Raw genomic sequence first — 21,379 nt, 5'->3', positions numbered from 1 at the left:
AACATATCGTTGTTTTTTTTTAAATATGTCAGTTAAATTTATTCAAAATAGTGCATAAAGATGGAAGTTATGGACACCAATTATTGAAATCGTCGTGATGCTTATTTCCACAGATATAGTTCATTTATGTGCAATTTTTCTTGAATTTATTATTACATATACTTTCATTCCAAACGTTCTAAGCTTTTTTCAATTTTCAGTTTCTCCAAAACAATCGAAAAGGCAATTCACTCCCTATTATGTCATAAAAAACTTTCCTAATAACAATAAGAAATGGATCACGCCTTCATATCAGATGCATAACATCCGCAGATAATTAAATCAACGAATGTTACGATCTAAATCGAACTAACAAACTACCATCGCTCGAAGTATTACCAGGAATTTCATTTCGTCGACAAAGAGTAGATGCTGACTATGGTTTCGGTCTTATTTGACCTCGTCAGAGCAACAAAACTCATTCGTCAACGAAATGCTATGAATTGGCGGCTCCTTTTATTCCATGTCAGTAGCGGTTATGATGTATAAATACATCGTACCGACATCTGACAGAGAAACGGGAACCAACCCAATTCAATTTCCTAACTCTCAGAGCGAAGATAGCAGTATGCATCCATATGCTTCAATCGCCTATTGCAGATATCGTATATTAAGATAATTAGGCAAGTTGCTCTGACGAGGTCAAAAAAGACCGAAACCATGGTCAGCATCTTCTCTTTATCGACGAAATGAAATTTATGGTAATAGTTCGAGCGATGGTAGTTTGTTAGTTCGATTTAGATCGTAACATTCGTTGATTTAATTATCTGCGGATGTTACAAAGCTCAAAATTGGTGCTTTAAGAACTTTAAGTTGTTAAAGGCCGGAGAGAATTAAAGTGGACTGATTGGACCTCAATCCTCGAGATTTCCGTTGAAAATTCAATAATAGCGAATAGGACCCCTCACAAATCAATAAATTAAATAAATATTGAAACAAAACCAACGATTTACGACTTACCCTTAAACGGATGGTTCTGCTGCTGCTTGAAGGGCCCTTCTTTCTGGAGATGAACACAACACTATGTCCTTTGGTGTGTATTCACGAACTATAGCGGCTTGATTACAAGTTAAATAGTTGAAATGCGTCCAAACTTTTGGAAAATAGCGAAAATAGAAAAAATAGAATTTAACTGCGTGGCGGTTTCTTAAGAATTGTCTCTTCCTGTTTCTGCTGAACCACTACGCACATGCGCCAACAAAAGAGATAGCTGTACGCAACTCGTTGGCAGAATATTCAAAACTTGAATTTAAAAATAAAGAAAAAACTTGTGAGAAGTCCCCCCATAATGAAAAACAAACAATATATTTTGGTATATATTTCGTGATTACGAAACATACTCCCGCCTCCAAAGGCGACTGTAATGAGCCTTTTGCTCTTAAAATTAATAATTAATTAAAAAATTAAATCTCTACAAGGTGGAGATGTAATGAAAAATTTAATACCCACGAATAATAAAAAAAGAAAAAATGTAGCATATGCTTGTTCAGCAGATATCATTTGTGTTGAAAATTATTCAACAGGCAAAGGACATAATTTGTTCAGAGGTCGTTTTATAATACCCGACTTGGTTTTAACATCAGCAACTCGTGCAACACCATCTAAACCGGGTGTAAGCTTGAGTATTCGTCCCATATCCCATTTTAAAGGAGGCAGGTTATCATTCTTTATTAAAACTAAAGAACCTTCCTTTGGCATATGAGAAGATTTTAACCATTTATTTCTTTGCTGGAGAGTATGCAAGTATTCGTTTTTCCACCTGCGCCAAAAGTGTTGTTGCATTTGTTGAATAAGTTGCCACCGTTTCAAGTGGCTTATATTTATTTCCTGATAATTTTCATCCGGAACAGAACCTAATGGTTCCAAGGTTAAAAAATGTCCTGGAGTTAATACCGATAAATCATTCGGGTCTGAGCTCATCGGAGTAAGAGGGCGAGAATTGAGTACCGCCTCAATTTGTACTAAGAGCGCATAAAACTCTTCATAGCTTAATATTTGATCACCTATCACTCTTTTGAGGTGAGTTTTTACTGACCGTACGCCCGCCTCCCATAATCCTCCCATGTGAGGGGCATTGCCTGGCAGAAAATGATGAGTGAGTAACTCACATTCAGCGCATTTTTTTGCTAAAGCTATCAGCTCCCTATTAGCACCGACGAAATTTGTCCCACGGTCGGAGTATAAATGTGAACATTTTCCACGTCGTGCCACAAATCTGCGTAGGGCAGCTATAAATACGTCACTACTCATGTCGGACGCCAATTCTAGGTGAATCGCCTTGGTGGACATACACACAAAAACGCACACAAAAGCCTTAGAAGATCTAACTCCTCGGTGCCTACTCATTGTGACGAAAAAAGGACCGCAAAAATCTACTCCTGAGTGAGAAAACGGTTTGGCTGGAGAGATTCTGATATTCGGTAAATTTCCCATTATTGGTTGCGACGTAACAGGATTCGTTTTCCAACATTTTAAGCATTTTGATAGGACTGAGCGTATAGCCCTTCGTGCAGATAAAATCCAATATTTTTGAGCAATTAAAAAATGGAGCGTTCCTGTTCCTGCATGCAGATATTTTTTGTGGTAGGAATCAATTAATAATTCAGCAAGTCTGCACCGCTGGGGCAATAATACCGGATGCCTTTTATCAAAAGATAATTTTGAATAAGTGAGTCTACCGCCAACTCTTATGATTCCTTGAGAATCTATAAATGCATTCAATTTCTTAAAAGGTTTAGGGAAATTTTTTGTTTCAAATATTTCATTGAAATATAACTGTTGGGTTCTCTTAATAAATGTCAAGGTAGCATGATTTAATTCCCATAGGGATAAAGCATGATCTTTATGTATATGCTCGGTGGAGCGAAAAATAAATCGTAAAACATAACACAAGATACGTTGAAGAACAGAAAAATTTGAATATTTTATCAATAAATCGTCAATAAAATGTTTTTCTTCAAATGCCAATAAAACAGACTTTCGAAGTTCTTCTTGCGTTTCGAAATTATTAACGATATCGAACTTCTGGTTGATGGAAAGGAGATGTTTAGGTCCTTGAAACCATACTTCATTAGTGATGATTTCCGAGGGAAACATACCACGTGAAGCTAGGTCCGCAGGATTTTCTGTGGATCGGACATGTGACCAGGATGAAGCAGGTATCCTTTCTTGTATGAAAGAAACCCTGTTTCCAACGAAAACCTGCCATCTGTGAGGCGACGAATTCAACCAGGCAAGCACAATTTCAGAATCGGTGTAAGCGTGAATGGAATCGAAACAAATTTTATCGCGGTAAGTAATTGTAACCCATTCTAAAACTTTCGCCAAAAGTACTGCACCGCATAGTTCTAATCGAGGAATACTTAATTTTTTGGAACAAGGGGCCACTTTAGATTTACTACATAAAAAAAATGTATTAATATTTTCAACACTGTCTGTCACTTTACAATAAATAACAGCACTATAACCTCGTTCACTTGCATCACAGAACCCATGTAATTCTGCAATACAATGTTGAGGAATTTTTATGAAACGTGGAATACGTAAGTTGGACAATAATGTCAATTCATTCTTATATTTTGACCAAACTCGTAATATTTCATCAGGCGGACATTCATCCCAATCTAATTTTGCTAACCACATCTTTTGGATCAGGTATTTGCACAAAAAAGTAATAGGTGCAAGAAACCCTAGAGGGTCAAATATTCTTGCCAGCTCGGACAGAATATTGCGTTTGGTACAACTGCGATCAATTGTTTCAACGTTGAATTGAAAGGAGTCATTTTTTGGTTCCCAAATGAGTCCCAATATTTTAATTGAACAACTATCTTGCAAATCAAGTGAATGCGTGCCTGAAGATATCTGATCGGCAGGTATGCTAGACAAAAATTCAGAACTGTTACTAGACCACTTGCGAAGGTGAAATCCACCCTTATTCAAAATATCATTTATATTGTTTTTGAGTTTTAAAGCGTTTTCTAGAGAATCACCACCGCTACAAACGTCGTCTATGTAAGTCTCCTCAATTAACGCAACCGAGGCTGAAGGCATATTTCTACCTTCATCTTCTACTAATTGGTGAATGGTTCGCATCGCCAGATATGGGGCACAATTGAAGCCAAAACATAATGTTTTTATACGTAAATCTAATAATCTTTCATTAGGGGAAAAGCGGAAAATTAAACGCTGATAATCTGTATATGAAGGATCCACCAAAATTTGACGATACATCTGCTTTATATCTGCAGTGAAACATACTGAATGTAACCGGAATTTCAATAATATTGTGCTTATGTCATTCTCTAACTTATTACCAATAAATAAACAATCGTTAAGTGATTTATTATTAGGCATTTTTGCGGAAGCGTTAAAAACAATACGCAACTTCGTAGTGGCATGATCTGGTCGTAGAACGGCGTGATAGGGTAAATAGAAAAAATTAGTATTTTCTTGTGGTGGATCAACAATTTCCATTTGTGACAATTGCAGATATTCTTTAATTACAGAACAATATTGCTCATGTAAAATAGGCTGGCGTAAAAGACGCCTTTCTAAAGCGAGAAAACGTTGAATTGCTATCGTGCGACTTTGTGGAAAAGCTGGATTCAGTTCTTTGAATGGAAGAGGAACAATATATCTTCCAGAAGGTGAGCGAGAAACGTTATTTCTGAAAATTTCCTCGCAAGTGTTATGAATATCTAAATTAATTCCAGGTACAGTTTCAATTTCGAAAAACATTCTCATGGTATCGTCCAAATTATTTTCTGAAAGTGTATTAATAAAAGAATTGCATTTTATCTCTACTGGGCTTAATTTTTCCAAGTAAAACATACCCAAAAATGGTGCGAAGCGCGTTTGGACCTCCATTTTTTCCATAAATGAGGTCATTTGATAAAATATTTGCGAATATATCTGATCCTAATGAAACATCGATTTCATTAGGAATATAATAATGCGGATCAGCGAGAGGTAAACCGTGTAAATATTTCCAAGATTTGGAATCTAAGGGATAAGGAGGTATTTTATCACATATTTTGGGCAAAATAACGGCGTCAACAGTTAAACAAATATCAGAATTCCCAATGGGATTCAAAAAAAGTTGAACAATGCCATTGTTCGCAACTTGGGTATTGCCGATGCCGTTAATGACCACGTCTGAATTAATTTTCGGAAGATTCAAAACGTTAAAACTTTTTTGCGATATAATCGAAATTTCTGAACCAGAATCCAGTAACGCACGAAATTTCTTGTGCGTACCATCACGAGCTCGCACTTCAATCAATGCAGTACCCAGCATAACAGTACGGGATCGTTGTTGCGCAGCGAACGAATTATTATTATCGAACGCAATCGAAGAAGATGCGGCAATGTCAGCACCGGGCGTCGCCGTTTCATTCCGGTATCGATTCGAATTTATAGGAACAGATTTTTCAAAATGTTCATTTTCAAAATGCAAAGTTGTATGATGTTTTCTGCTTCCACATTTTCGGCATGATGACTTTGATTTACATTTATTTAACATATGCATGTCACTCAAACAAGCAAAACAAAGAAATTTACTCTTGGCGTATGAAAACCGGTCGCGGGGCGTTTTATTCAAATATTGTTCACAATTGTAGAGATTATGATTTTCATTACATAATGAACACTGTGCGGCTTTAGAATCTCGGCGTGCAAGAAAATTATTTGAAGATTTATTTGCTAATGGTTTAGTGGATCTAGAAATGGGTTTTTGAATACTGCTTCCAGAAATATTGTTCAAACCATTGCAGTACCTTTCCAGAAATTCAAACAAAGTTTTATATTCCGGAATTTCTGTTGAACCGTATTCGTTCTCAAAGGCTCTAGCAGTATCAGGATCAAGTCGGGATAAGAACATATGAGTCAGGACAAAATCACATTTGATATCTACGTTCATATTTTTCAAACTTTGTAAATTTATAGAGAAAGTGTCCAATAGTTTGCGGAGTAAAAAAGGATTTTCAGTTTTTAAAGGAGCGAAGTTTTCAATAGGGAGCCAATAAGCTCGAGTTTGGGCTCGAGGATTTGTGAAACGTTTTATCAAGGTATCATAAGGTGACTGATAGTTTTCATTAGTTGCTTTGAGGTGTTTGATAAGATCTAATGGCGTACCATTTAGAGAAGAGATCAAATAATTAAATTTCTCAACTGGTTTGAGATTTGAATTCGAATGAACTAAGGCATCAAACATATCTTTGTATGCAGGAAATTCTCTGATATCGCCAGAAAACCGTTTCAAATCAATTTTAGGTAACCTCACGTGCGAAATTTCAGAAATAATTTTATCTGCGGCCACAGTCGCATTCAAAGGAGACATTGCATCGTTTTCAAATAATTCAGCATAAATCGATTTGACATCATAAAACATTTCAAGAAACTTACATTTAAGATCATCTTCTGCGTTCAAATCTGAGTCTTTATCAGTTGATAACAAAGATAGGATGCCACTATGATATTTTTGAAATTCTTCATTCAGAAAATCAAGAGAAGTATAACGAACTTTGAATTTCGTTTGTTGCTTATGATCCTTTTTAACTGATATAGCTAAATTGTTAATTATTTCCATCTCCTTTATACAACTCTGCCTCAGAGCGACCTGTTTACGAAATTTATCAGACATTTTTAAAAGTTTGTATCAATAATAAAAGGAGTGAATTCAATACGCAACTATAATATTGTGTTTGTAAACAATGCGAACCTCTGAATAAATATTAAATATGACGTTGAAGGATGACCACTGATAACGGCTGAACAGAGCATATGATTTCAGGCGATAAATTATCTTCAAGATGGTTGAATTTATAATGAATTAAATCGAATTTTCAGGAAATGAAAAATTTTCGAGATTTTGCGGTAAATCAAAACGAATGTATTGAATAATATATTAAAATTATTCAAAACGTAATTTCGAAGCGATTGGCCTGAAATGACCAGTGAAAAGAGATTTAATTAATTTTTGAAAAAAAAAATGAAAATTAGTATTTAGAGTATATTTTCAACAAAATCAAAGAGGACGAAGGGCCTTAACATCCGGCCCGAAGGACCATGTTACAAAGCTCAAAATTGGTGCTTTAAGAACTTTAAGTTGTTAAAGGCCGGAGAGAATTAAAGTGGACTGATTGGACCTCAATCCTCGAGATTTCCGTTGAAAATTCAATAATAGCGAATAGGACCCCTCACAAATCAATAAATTAAATAAATATTGAAACAAAACCAACGATTTACGACTTACCCTTAAAAGGATGGTTCTGCTGCTGCTTGAAGGGCCCTTCTTTCTGGAGATGAACACAACACTATGTCCTTTGGTGTGTATTCACGAACTATAGCGGCTTGATTACAAGTTAAATAGTTGAAATGCGTCCAAACTTTTGGAAAATAGCGAAAATAGAAAAAATAGAATTTAACTGCGTGGCGGTTTCTTAAGAATTGTCTCTTCCTGTTTCTGCTTAACCACTACGCACATGCGCCAACAAAAGAGGTAGCTGTACACAACTCGTTGGCAGAATATTCAAAACTTGAATTTAAAAATAAAGAAAAAACTTGTGAGAAGTCCCCCCATAATGAAAAACAAACAATATATTTTGGTATATATTTCGTGATTACGAAACAGCGGATGTAATGCATCTGAATTAATTTGTTTATTATTCACCTGCCTTAATATGAAGGCGTGATCAATTTCTTATTTTCCATGTCCGCGGCAGATCGGTTACTGAACCTTTCCGCGCTTTTTTCCCTTGCTTAATTATCGTAATATACGATATCTGCAATATGGGATTAAAGCATATGGATGCATACTGGTATCTTCGCTCTGAGAGTTAGGAAATTGAATTGGGTTGGTTCCCGTTTCTTTGTCAGATGTCGGTACGATGTATTTATACATCATACCCGCTACTGACATGGAATGAAAGGAGCCGGCAATTCTTAGCATTTCGTTGACGAATGAGTTTTGTTGCTTTGACGAGGTCAAATAAGACCGAAACCATGGTCAGCATCTACTCTTTGTCGTCGAAATGAAATTTCTGGTAATACTTCGTGCGATGGTAGTTTGTTAGTTCGATTTAGATCGTAACATTCGTTGATTTAATTATCTGCGGATGTTATGCAACTGAATTAATTTGTTTCCCAATAACTTTCATCTTAATACAACATATTTTCATCGCCTATCATCCGAATATTACATCTATTTCATGTAAATCTTGTATTGTAAATGTTACATTTCCTAGCAATCAAGTTATAACTCTGGATAGAGTCAGTCAATCTTTATGAGACATACCCAGTTTTAAAATTGAATTTTCAGATATGGCCCGTTGAATTTTTATGATAGTTTATGTACAGAGGGTGTCCCAAATTCGATTTCCAGTGAGAGAATCTCGGATACTAGAATAGACCGTGCACTCTGTTAATTTTTTCCCATATTCAGAATAGAATGCCGAAGCGAATAATAAGCTATATGCAAGGAGGGATGGAGTGACTTATTCTTACCAAGAATTATAAATTAGGGTTCATAATCTATAATTTCATACCTTTTCTTCTATTCAGAATATTACTCGGATTTCTACACCGGGAGAAATATCAGTTCGAAATAGACGATCAGAGAAATTGATGGATGGAGTCAATAGAGGGATGAATAAGATATTCTAACATAATTTTTTCTGCAAAATTCATTTCCCCATGCTACCATTCCATCAATTTTCTTGGATGGCCATTTTTATTTTAAAATAAAAGGAGAACATGCGCTCCATCGTAAAAAGAATATCGGTTCATTTACATCGTTGGAGGTGGTTTTTCTGAGAACATTCTGATACATTCCTTTATCCAACAATTTTCTAGGCCGGCCATTTTGAACTTGAAAAATGAGGAATATGAGCTCCATAGTTAGGATATTTAAGTCATCTCTCTATGTACTTTAGCCATCAATTTTCTCGGCCGGTCATTTTGTAGTGACTTATCCTATAGGGAAGGACTCCCTTAAACATTCTGAATAGAAAAAGAAACAGAATATCGGTTAATTTCGATCGTTGGAAGTGGGGTTCTAGGGCTGTCAGAATGAATCAAAATTTTTTCTGAGTACATTCTAATACATTCCTCTATCCACCAATTTTCTTGGCCAGCCATAATGAAATTGAAAAATGAGGAACGTGCGCTTCATTGTATACTGAATAGTTCATTTTTATCGTCGGAGCTGTAGTAAAAACAAAAAATAATGTTAGAGATATTTTAGTCATCTCTTTATGTACTTAAGCCATCAATTGCCTTGGCCGGATGTTTTGAACTGATTTATTGGAGAAGGAATCCTTAAAACATTCGGAATAGAAAAAAATTTATTTATTTGATCGTTGGACATGGCGTTCTAGGGCTGTCAGAATGAAACGAAATTTTTTTCTGGGTACATTCTGATACATTCCTCTATCCACCAATTTTCTTGGCCGGCCATTCTGAACATGAAAAATGAGGAATAAGCGCTTCATCGTAGACTGAATATTTCATTTTGATCCTCGGAGCTGTAGTATAAACAAAAAATTAGGTTAGGGATATTTGAGTCATCCCTCTATGTACTTAAGCCATCAATTGCCAATTCTAAATAGAAAAAAAATCGATCATTTGATCGTTAGAGGTGGCGTTCTAGAGCTGTTAGAATGAAACAAAAATTTTTTATGAATACATTCTGATAGAAAGGCTGGAAGGGGAAAAAAAGAAATAAAAATCGTATGTTATGCCGATGACGCAATGAACATATCAGAAGACGAAGATGACTTGCAAAGGCTTCTGTATATGTTCCAACAGCCGAAGCTTTCAACATGCAAATATCTGTGAAGAAAACAAAATCTTTTACAGTATCTAGAGAACCAAGAAGATGTAAACTCGCGATATACGATCAGAGTGTAGAACAAGTGATGTCGTTCAAATATCTAGGCGCGAATATAACCAGAAATAGTAATTTGAAGAACGAAGTGAAAGCTCAAACAACAAAGGCATCATTAATATCGGGGTACTTACGAGATGTATTCTGGCGGAATAAATACATGAGCACCAGGAGCAATGTCATAATATACAAGACCTGTGTGAGACCGGTGATGACATACGCGATAGAGACCCTAGCAGAGAACACCGTAACTAAGCGTCTTCTAAGGACAACTGAAATGTCCATCCTTGCTTACTTATAGCTAATTATTCGCTTCGCTATTCTATTATGAATAAGGAAAAATAAATTAACAGATTGCAGAATTGATATATGAGATCGGCTGGGAGCAAAAACACGATTATATGACCTGAGGGAATGATATTAATTCGAGGTTGATCCTAGGTTGTATGTTTTGAAACAAATATGGTTCCATCAGGACAAAAGTCTTAATCATGAATTAATTTGGAATGTTTAGAATCTTGACACATTACAGTTCAAATGGGCTGTGATTTTCAACATCAATGCATTTCAGATTTCAGGATGAATAATATATCATAACATGGATTCGAATAATTTTGCTTGAATAGTTTCTTAGACATACCTTAAAACTCCCACCTGAGAGTGCATAAACCATTTACTTACTCGAGATGTTTCATTTCTATATCTTCCTTCATAAACTAAGTCAATTCAATTGTTTGCGAAACTGAAGATATCCTCTCAATGTATTAATTTTTGAAAGATCCTCATTTTGAACTTACTGTAAATAACTGGCATGGGAAAAAATTTTTGGGCAGTGAAAATAGGAAAGATCCGAAGTTGATATTATTGCAGCTTTAGGTCAAACTGAAATATAAAAGTACAAATCGGGGTCAGCTGATGACTGAAGTTAGGTTCATAGGTTACGTTAATGTCAGCTGATGTGCTGATCACCCTTGGCTGTTTCGCGAAAATGGACCTTATCGACTTGAGTGAATGGCAGAATGGGATCTCGAATTTTTTAAAATTCATAATTCATCTAGATATTTGGCGTCCGAATTTGGGTCACGGATTGTGCTATGGGATATGGAGAATGATTTTCTGTATATCATTTGTCGTTTTCTGGTTGGTTCTCAGGAATAATAAAACTCCTCCGAAATTATTAGAAACGGCAACAGCCCCCAGGTAAAGCTGGATGCGTTTATATTTGTGTTGAAAAATCTCGAACTTCTGAAGATTTTTTCTCGTATTTTCTATCTGTTTTCCGAGTCGAAAGTAGTACGCGCCTATGGTCAGGTTTTTCGTCTTTCGTTTTGCATTTTTCGAGGTCATGGACGTGCGGCGGTTTTTGAAGAAACAGAGAATTCCCGAACCTCTAAATCAGCTGATTTTCCCCTCTCACCTCTTTCACTCGGTGCTTACGAAATTAGTAGTAGGAGACTATCCACTCAATTAAGAAACGCTCAACAGGACCCTCGTGTAACATATAATAATGAAACATTTTATGCATTGAATATGAATATTGAATATTCATTGTGATAATAGTTTAATGTCTGAAATATAATATAATTAAAAACGGCATTTTTCAGCATTCAATTCCTGTCTGCATGCCGTTAAAACTTTTAATATATTGAATATTCATGTCATGTTAGGGAACCGAAAGACGTAATTTTCAACCATTTCGTATAGCCGTCATTATCTGATTTGATGTCAAATCAGATAAATCAAAGATATCATACTCGAGAATCGAAGACTAAGAAGAACATACAGGATAAATGAATACGAGATGAACAAGAGAATCCCCAAGTACCACAGCCTGATTTCTGAGAAATGCTTTGAGACCTGAGAACAAGCAGATGGAACTTAAGAGCTCAAGAACTAAGAACTATTTCTCAGAAGGAAAAATGCTGAAATTCAACCTCTGCACGGAGAAAGAGGAATGGCCTATACGAATCGAAAAGGCTGTAGCATTGGCGGACTCAATCGAAAGAAAATAGAGAATAAATTACAGACTGGACGATGACAATGAAGATTTAGAAGAACAGGTTGAGGACAACGAAGAGGAAATGGAAGAATGGAATGAACAAAAAACTTGTAGATATCATCTAAGAATCAACCAACCTTCTTCGAATGATCCCCCAATTAGGAAACGTGCTGTATAATGCTCGATTTCAGAATGATCTCAATTGCTAAGAAAACAAGAAAATCCTACATTAGAAATAATTTTCGATTCGTTAAGAGTAAATATTTGTAGAAGATGCAATAAGCCTCAAATCGTTAAGCACTTTTGTACTTCTAGTTTAACATCTATTTCAAACTCCAAAACTGAATTGCAGTCAACCATGTATGAAATTTAATTCCAGTCATAAGCACGTTAAGAGCAATTTTTCAAGGATTTACTCGAATTTCATTATTTGCTTCGAAACCATTTCCGCCCTGTCGGAAAATTGCCGACCGAACGCAATGTAATTTTCCCTTTCGTTTAGCACAAAGGGCTGCGAAAGAATAATAACTCAGAGCTTAATATCCCTATTCGGAGTGTTGTAAACCACTTAGTTTCGTCGTGTCGACTTGGCAAAATGGACTGCTTCCTAAAATGAATTTTAATAGGGCCCCATATGACGCTTCGAAAGAATGAGGAGATACCTAAAGACTCCATTACGCCAAACGGGGTTCCAAATAAAAACTCCAGCGGCTGATTAAAGTTTAATCTTAAAGATGGAGAACCGTTTCGTTGGGATCATTTGAAAACAGTGTATGCAGACTCATTGTTGGGGGAGTTTTGAATACAGAAAAGGACTAACCAAAATGATATTGTACGGTGAAGCTTAAGCTCTCCAGGTGCCAGAAAATTATTTGTACCTTCTCTTCTATCCATGAATTCATCTTACGTCCTCCGTATGAATCAAATGAAAAATCCAATATTAGCCTGAAGAAATGAAACAATCTGAATTATTGGATTGAAAGTGCTTTATTAACGAAATTGTGACTCATGCAGTAAGTAATACACTGATTCAATTTGAAAAATTCAGAGAACAAACTACAAACCTTCAAGTGTACCGTAACCCGCATTGTTAATAAACAATCCTCTTGATGCCAGAAGACGCCGAAAATAATTATGGTGTACAATAATTTGAAGAGAGTTTTAACAACCCAGTTCTTTTTCGAAAATGAGGAGAATGCTGCGACAACTGACTGAACTGCTGTTTTGAACGAATTGCTAAATATGAATTTATGAAGACACTGCCGACACGCAGTACTTCTAGACTAGATAGGTAAAAACTTTGAATTTGAGTCCAGGGCTTGATTTTCGTGACGAGTCCACTACTGAAAACCGTTTCTAGATATCTTAATTTTTCTTGAGGATATGACCAAATTTTGATATTTTGTTTATTTCGAAAATAACTTATAATAACTTTATTTTCGAAAATATCTGAAAACGGTAAAAACTTTTCACAGGCACTTTTTCACTGAGGAAACGTTACAATATTCAACTTTTTTTATCTCTTGTACTAAGAGTGGCCTCATATCATCCAAAAAAATTAGCTTTTCAAAAATAAAGGGTTACAGAGAAAGTCGTACTGAATATTAAAGGACGTTATTATTAAGGCATTTTTGATGGATTTGGTTCTATAATATGGTGTCCGAACTTCAACCGTTATGGAGATATTGAGTTTTGAAGATTTCTTTGAAAAATCGAAAATGCTGATATTTCCTATCAGGGTCAGACGCAAATCTAAAATTTATAAACATAAGTTTATAAATTCAAGTTCAGCCCATGATTCACACGTATTGAGAAAGAATTGAAAGAGGTGATTTTCGGGAAAGCCTAATTATAAAAAACGGTGGGTATCCTGTGAAGTCTTACTAAATTACTTCTTTACGGGAGGTCCCAAATGAAGCGCAGGCCCTATTCAAAAAAATCACTGATAAGAACAACAAATACAGTGGAAAGAAAGGCATTTGGAAGCGAAGAATCTCAGCTCCTTCAATGAGAATATTGAAAGTATAGATACCTATACAAGCAATGATTAAGTCCAAAGTTTTTTCACATAACATAACTTGTAATGAAAATGAAGGACTACCTCCTTCAAGAGGAGAAGAAAAAGCAATGAATTTATATCAAAATGTTGCTGAGCCCCCTATGGGGGCTCAAGAATTATTGTCAAATAAAAGAACTATAAGAACTAGACTGAATTTTATGAATATTTATTATGCAATAATGTTGAATTAGAGTGATGAAATTTGAATTTTTGAAATAGATTAAAGCATTTCAATTTCAATTCAAATAATCAATAAAAAGAGGCTTTTGAGGAATTGTTGAGGAAAACACGTCATAGAAAGATATAAATTATTTGAGACTCAATCGAAAGAAAATAGAGAATAAATTACAGATTGGACGATGACAATGAAGATTTAGAAGAACAGGTTGAGGACAACGAAGAGAAAATGGAAGAATGGATTGAACAAAAAACTTGTATAGATATCATCTAAGAATCAACCAACCTTCTTCGAATGATCCCCCAATTAGGGAACGTCCTGTATAATGCTCGATTTCAGAATGATCTCAATTGCTAAGAAAACAAGAAAATCCTACATTAGAAGAAACTTTAAGTTATAAATGCAAAACTAAATTTTGTTTGAATTTTTCAATTAAGTAATAATTTCTACTGGTCCAACACAAATGCACTAATTTTCCTCATTTCGCAAAAGAAAAAACGAAGAGTATTTACCGCTTCAGCTTCCCTTAAATCAAAATCCAAACGAAAAATGACCCTTAGGCAATTATGAAACTCAAATCGGCACAGAACATCAAACATTCGTACGGTACTCGTACGTTTTATTCGTTCTCTGTAATATTCATAAAAAATTTTATATTCTTAAGTTCTTGTTTCACAGAAATACGAAATATCAGTAATAAATAACCCAAAAGTAGATCTATCGTACACGAAAAACATTACCAACCCTCAAAACAAAATTTTAACCGATGGTCAAATAACCATCACTCATTTTTTTGTTATGAAACGAGCAGCTTTTTAAACCTTGAGTTAACTCACAGGTAGTGGTTAACAAACCACCACTGGTTACCAATGATTGTGAAACTGGGCCTTAGTGGAAGTTCTTTAATTCTAACCGTTGTCGAGCAGTCGTATTGAGATGTTAATGGTAGGTTCAGTTTCTGTTGATCGTTTTCATTAATTGACATGCCCTCTTACTGGATAAATAAAGAAAACGGCCCCTAGGAGCTCCAATCCGAAAAAAATCGATAAATAAGCCAAAAGATTAAAAAAAAAATTTCAAAACTCAATATCTCCATAACGGTTGAGTTTCGTACACCATATTATAGAACCAAACCTATCAGAAATGATCTGAATAATAACGTCCTTCAATATTCAGTACGACTTTCCCAGTAACCCTGTATATAAATGTTGATATCTTACTTTCTACCTTAAATCTCTTTAGGCTTTAAATCAGGCCTCTGTATGACTGAAGTTTCTAAAATTTTATCTTTAACATATCCCCACACGAAGAAATCTGAAGGATGGAGGTCTGGTGATCTTACTGGCCAGGCAATACGACCATGCGTTCTATTCCACTGATTCTCGAATAAACTATTCAATTTGATTTTAGTTCGCTGCTAATTATGGGCAGGTGAGCTATCCTGCTGATAAGAAAGCACCCTCGATTCACTGAGAGGAATATTGTCAATATACACAAATATACACAAATATTTTAGGTACCAGAAGTCTTCCGTTCACAATTGCAAGCCATCCATTGAATCCAAACCGTCCTTGCCTGTTCATTTGTCTAAAAATATTTTCATTTTGGTCTGACCAATAGTATTCATTCTGTCTTTTGAATAGCCCGTCACTATTGATCCTCACTACATCTGCCCATATAGTCCATATAAGTAGATGGACGGAAAGTTTCAAATCAGCCAAAATCAAGCAATTTGGGATAGCCTGTGTACACACTACTGGGGTGAATTCTACATTATTTTTTGAATTTTTGCCGTTTTGATACTTCCTGGATCTTCTTCAGTTATGCAATAACACATATTGTGCATTTTGGAAAAATGAACAATCTATGATAAATACGGATTTTCTTATTTATTTATCCAAAAATGTTTCCATTCAATATATTAAGCTGCGAACAATACACAACTCAAAGAAAATGAAAGATAAAATGACACACATTCAGGCGGAATTTATTTTTTTTAATAATAATGATGACAATAGAGTTTATTAAATAGTTGAACTACAGAAAAACTCTGAAAAAAAAACTGTGAGTTATTAATTCTCAGAGAGATAATAACTGTGTACAGCTGAATAATATTTTCTATTATTTTTAATATTATTCATTAGGTTTGTTGATATTTTCGGTTATTTTTGATTTGATTCTTACCAATTTAGTCAGGTGCCTTAGGATATGTTGGCACATGTTGAATTTTATTGGAATATAAATAGTTAATTCTAAGTCAATTCTTAACGTCTTTTATCTAAGAACGTTAAGGCACAATAGACCTTAAGGTCGCAGTGAACTGTAACCCCTTCTCACTTTATACTATCCAATAACGTTGATGAAATCGGATGCGATGTTTTCCGTGGCTTAGTCAATACGGTACTAGATATTGCTCTCGGATGTTACCCATTGAATGAACATGACTCTATGGTCCCCGATGATTCTTTTATTTCTCTCAATAGGTGATTACCCTAGCTAGTGCTTCTCGGGCTGTATGGGATGTTGCAAAATGTCCAGTTTTTAGAAAAAAGCTGAATAGCCTTGAAATAGCAACCAATGCAGAGGAAGCATAATGCAAATTTTCCGGCGTGTCATGTAGTTGTATTGGATTGTTTGTATAAGAACATTGGGGATCTGAGGTACAAGACTCATGATATTTATGATAGCATTTCGCACTGTAACTTTGATATAATACGTTTGACGGAGACCTGGCTTTCGCCGGACCTTTTTGATTCTGAGATTTGTGGTGGACGGTATGTTTTGTATAGGAATGATCGCTACTTTGGCCTTACGGGTAAGGCGAAAAGGGGTGGCGTGTTGATCGCAGTGAGCTCTGTTCTCCCCGCTTGATCTCGGTTCTGTTGGGGAGGTGTTCTGAGGAGTCGATATGTTAGTGTGAGACTAAGTTTGCGGGGTTCTGATGTTGTCATTATACATTTATATCTCACCGGATTCAATGTGTAGCCAGTGTGAGGAAATGTTCGGGGCTATATCTAGTATTCCACATTTGTTTAATTAGATCGATAACCTGGTTGTATCTTAATGCCAACCACAAAATGCTGGACCTTGTTTTTAGTAACTCTTCTATTATCGTACGAGAGTCTATTCGTTCTCTTGTGGCCATAGATTCGCATCATCCAGTCTGGAGTTTTTCCTGATACTAGCTTTCTTGAAACTTTTGATGATGTCAATCTGGCTTGTGATAAATTTTACAAAATAGTTGGAAGTTTATTTTCTGGATATTCATTTATTGTTTTATTGTAATGAAGGATATGTCTTACGAAATCCTAATCGAACATAATTCGAAAAAAAATAAAAACTAAACTATACAAAGTCACTCCAAACAAGAAATGAAATAAAGATCGGACAACTGCAGGCCATCAACCATTCCAAAGCATCCGAATGTTCATTACCTGGCCAATATGTGATATCCAATACCCATATTCTGGCACGTACCATTAAACTCATTAATAATAACTGCCAGTATCTCCAAGCCAACCTATCGGTCTCAGAAATTTAGAACAATATCAATCTTGCTTACACTTACAATGATATGAAACTGAGATAACATTGCATTTTCTTCTCCACTTCGATTTAATCAATTAAGTCTTCCATAACTCATTCCTTCCGCATGTGCTCCACATCCTGCTTTTCCTTAGACAATCATTTGTCTTGTGGATTCTCTCGAATAAAAGAAATAACATATTGCTTCGGAACGTTCGTTCTGGAAGTTTGGAGTGTTACAATAGAATGTATATTGAAGGAAAGAAAGGCAAAAAAAAACAGTCTGTTATTTTGGGGCTGGAGAAAACTTTTATTTTTTCGTAACATCTGAAAACTTAATTACACGCATGTAGAATGCTCGACTTTGATGAGAATAACGAGCTCCTGTTTCGTGTTCGCCTATTGAATATTCTGAAAATATACCTATGTGAAAACTCCTTTCAAATCAATCTGAAAGTAGTATTTTTTTCTTCAATTTTCCAGATACAAACACAGACACTCATGAAGATCTTGGATCCATTTTGCCGATTGCCGATCCTGATTGAAGCTTCCTTATTCTCTCCATGTCATCTACATGGAATATTCTTTAGTGTAAATGAAGTTGTACAAACTATATCTTATGTCTTCCTATTATATCCATAAAATATTTTTACCGCCATATTTTGGACGTCTAGGAATAGGCTTTCACCTCACTTTGATATCTAATCCGCCGAAATAAGTATATAAAATAACAGCAAAACTAACAGACGAGACGACGGAACGTATAATCCATTCATTTTTATAAAAGCACTAGGTGGGCCATGAAAATTTGACACATTCTACGCAGTATAGTATAGAAATTTGAGATTATAGCGCTTGTCTAAACATTTTTGAGTTTCAAATCAGCGCAAAATATGGAAATTATGAAATGAGGAATGGATCCAGATTAGTCAAAGAAAAGTCAAAATTTCTCAAACCATGATTCCCTTCCCCTTGAGTAAAAAACTTAGTTTCCAAAAATTGATCTTCCTAGAAAATACATATGTAGAATTCATTCTAATCATTGTTGCAGCCCTTGTCAACTGAACAAAATTAAAGTTTTGAATTCAGCAAATTGTAGTTGTGGGCAGTTGTGGGATATTCATCACATATTTGCTTCATGTGAAAATAATATGTATAACACTGAAAAATTATGTTCAGATCTAGTTTTATCGAGAAGGAGATATGACCCTGTTCCGATTAATATTTATGATTGCTGTTTTCGTAACGAAATTTCCACTATAAAAGTTTTGATTGGTTTTCTTTCTTGAAATTTCTTTTATGTTTCAGTTCTTCATTTCTCACCATCGATACTTCTACAATTATTTAGGCCACTAAAAAAAGTTCTCTTTAAAATATATATAAAATCCGATTGAGTGTTGGCAATAATCAAGATCTGCTTAGTAGCAGGCTCATTCGGTTGTATTTGAAATTTGTCCGAATAGCCTAAGCAGCCGTGGACATAGTTAAAGGAAAAAGGAAAAGAAATCAGCGCTATCCCTTCCGTGCTACGTAACAGACTCATGCCCGTTTCTTTGGTAACCGTGATTAAACTAATCGATGTTTAATATTTTTTTTATTATTATTATAAAGAAATGATGAAAGTAAAGGTTAACCTATAAACTCAATATTAAAATATAAAATATAACTGAGAGATTTTGAAGAAAAATACAAACAAATGATTCGAGCGCTTAATTGAATAAACTGGAATCAATCAATGTTGTTGGCTAGTCCATCTATCCAGAGATTTCTTGAAAGAAGTAATCGTTTGCGATGACACAATTTCATTAGGAAGCCGATTCCACGTCTCGAACGTTGGAAGAAAATTGCCCCTCAGTATAGTCTTGAAGTTTTCCTTGGCAAGCTTGTAGCGGTGTCCCCTCAAAAATCTGTTTTCATTTAGTGGGAAGAGCTAAGCCATGTCCGTACCGAAGACAGAGTAGAGTGCTCTTTAGGTAATTATCAAGTCACCGAAAAGATAGGCAATTCAAACAACCGCAATCTCGTCTGATAGTTCGGGCGATTCTTGCCAAAAGGAAGTCGAGTATTCCATCGCTGTACGGATTCTAGAAGAACTTGATCGCCCTTTATATTAGCCCACCAAACAGGGCCAGCATACTCCAGAATAGAGCGCACGTAGGTTGAGTCCTGCTTGTTGCTATATCACATACAGAGAAAGTTTTGGACCGTCGGCGTCGGTAGGTAAATTGTCTCGCCTTAGACACACCAACAGATGTGTGAGTGGACCAGCTCAAGTTATCAGTGACGGTAAAACCCAGATCACAATGCTGAGAGACACTGGCTAGCCTCTGCTTGTTGATGAAGTATGGGATCTTAGGGTTTCCTCTGCCGATGTGAAGTACGCAACATTTTTCAATACTTAGGGGCAATAACCACTGCCCGTACCACTTAAAGAACCTGTTGAAGTCGTCTTGAAGTTGCCCTGTATTGACTAACGGACAGTTGTAGAGTTTAATGTCATCTGCCAACATTGCACAATATCAAATGCCCGTGCAAGTCAAGGTAGACAACATCCACCTAGTCCAAACGTTGTTTAGCGGTTGTTTACTTTAATCATCGATAGGTTTGGCAACACCTCTTACAGCATGAAAGATTCAAGGTTTATATTAGTGCTGTGTGGTTTCAGGTAAGCACATCATAGAAGATTAATTGATAACAACAGGAATGCAAGGTTTTGTGACTAAAGTTCTGTTGTCAAGGTGGGAAATTTGAACATTTCATTTGCAGTTTCAGTGTTCTGTTTCGAAGTGCGAACATGGGTACTTGGGTACTATCCACACATCCTATTACTCTTGAAAATGAAGTGTTCTTCTGAAAGGACAGTTGAATTTGCACTGTTTCCTCATCTTTGGGCATTTTAATGAGTTCGGAATATAACTTACAAATTGCTAATGAAAATTTAGCAATAATTCTTGATGCTGTTGATACATCTACATTTATGAAATCGGAAACAGAAGCCAGGTGACCAGCACTAGCATAAAACCTCAATGTAGCTAGCCAATGATTTATTGGTGCAACACTATTATTCCTGAAATATCTATTCATATTTATATAATGAAATTAGTTATTGAATTCCAAATCAATCTACATGTATATGGTAACAAAAATAACACGATTTCTTCCGTTAAACGAAGTCTTCTGGAAAAAGTGAGGTTTTTCATTTCTTCGAAATAATTTCTTCTCTGGAGAAAACGTCTGGGAAATCCAAATTCAATAAGGTCAAGTGCATCAAGATCATTATCAAGTAATATCTCGTCTTCCAAATCATCCATTATTCATTCGAATTTTATATCAACACAAATAGAAAACACAGTTGTCAATCGAATTTGTATCAATTCAATGTCTTCAATCAACGCCTTAATCGAGCTTTGATGAGCAAATTTCTGCGTTTAGTGTTTAGCGGTGGTGCCATCGTTTGGCTACCCTTGGTGCTACCATGGTGAGATGAAGTATTCTTCTACTATGGATACAACTACGCGCTACCAGTTTGAACGACTTTAAGGGTCTTATAATCAACGTTTAGAAACGGTGCAACCCGATTAAGGAATTAAACATTGTTTAAGAATTTAATCGTTGTTTAGACAAACGGTGCAAACTGTTGTGTTTATTTACTTTCACTTTTCACGTTGAATATGATTCTGTTGATCACAGTCAGCC

General features: G+C 35.5%; 1 protein-coding gene across 2 annotated transcripts in view; it reads right to left on the bottom strand.

Moving 5' to 3' along the window:
- LOC123306460 (nephrin-like) overlaps positions 1–21,379 on the bottom strand; it is a 907,827-nt gene that overhangs the window by 536,771 nt on the left and 349,677 nt on the right. Inside the window, exon 1 of one of the 2 annotated variants that reach the window (XM_044888478.1) lies at positions 10,057–10,087. The exons of the other annotated variant lie outside the window; for it this stretch is intronic. Coding sequence (XP_044744413.1) covers positions 10,057–10,084 — 28 coding nt within the window. The 5' untranslated portion in view covers positions 10,085–10,087. Of the gene's footprint in view, positions 1–10,056; positions 10,088–21,379 lie in introns of those variants that run through there. 2 annotated transcript variants of the gene reach the window in all.

The sequence above is a fragment of the Coccinella septempunctata genome, chromosome 2, assembly GCF_907165205.1.
Source record: "Coccinella septempunctata chromosome 2, icCocSept1.1, whole genome shotgun sequence".
Lineage (NCBI taxonomy): Eukaryota > Metazoa > Arthropoda > Insecta > Coleoptera > Coccinellidae > Coccinella > Coccinella septempunctata.
The sequence above is the reverse complement of the archived record's forward strand: the minus strand, read 5'-3'. Positions and strand labels throughout refer to the sequence as shown.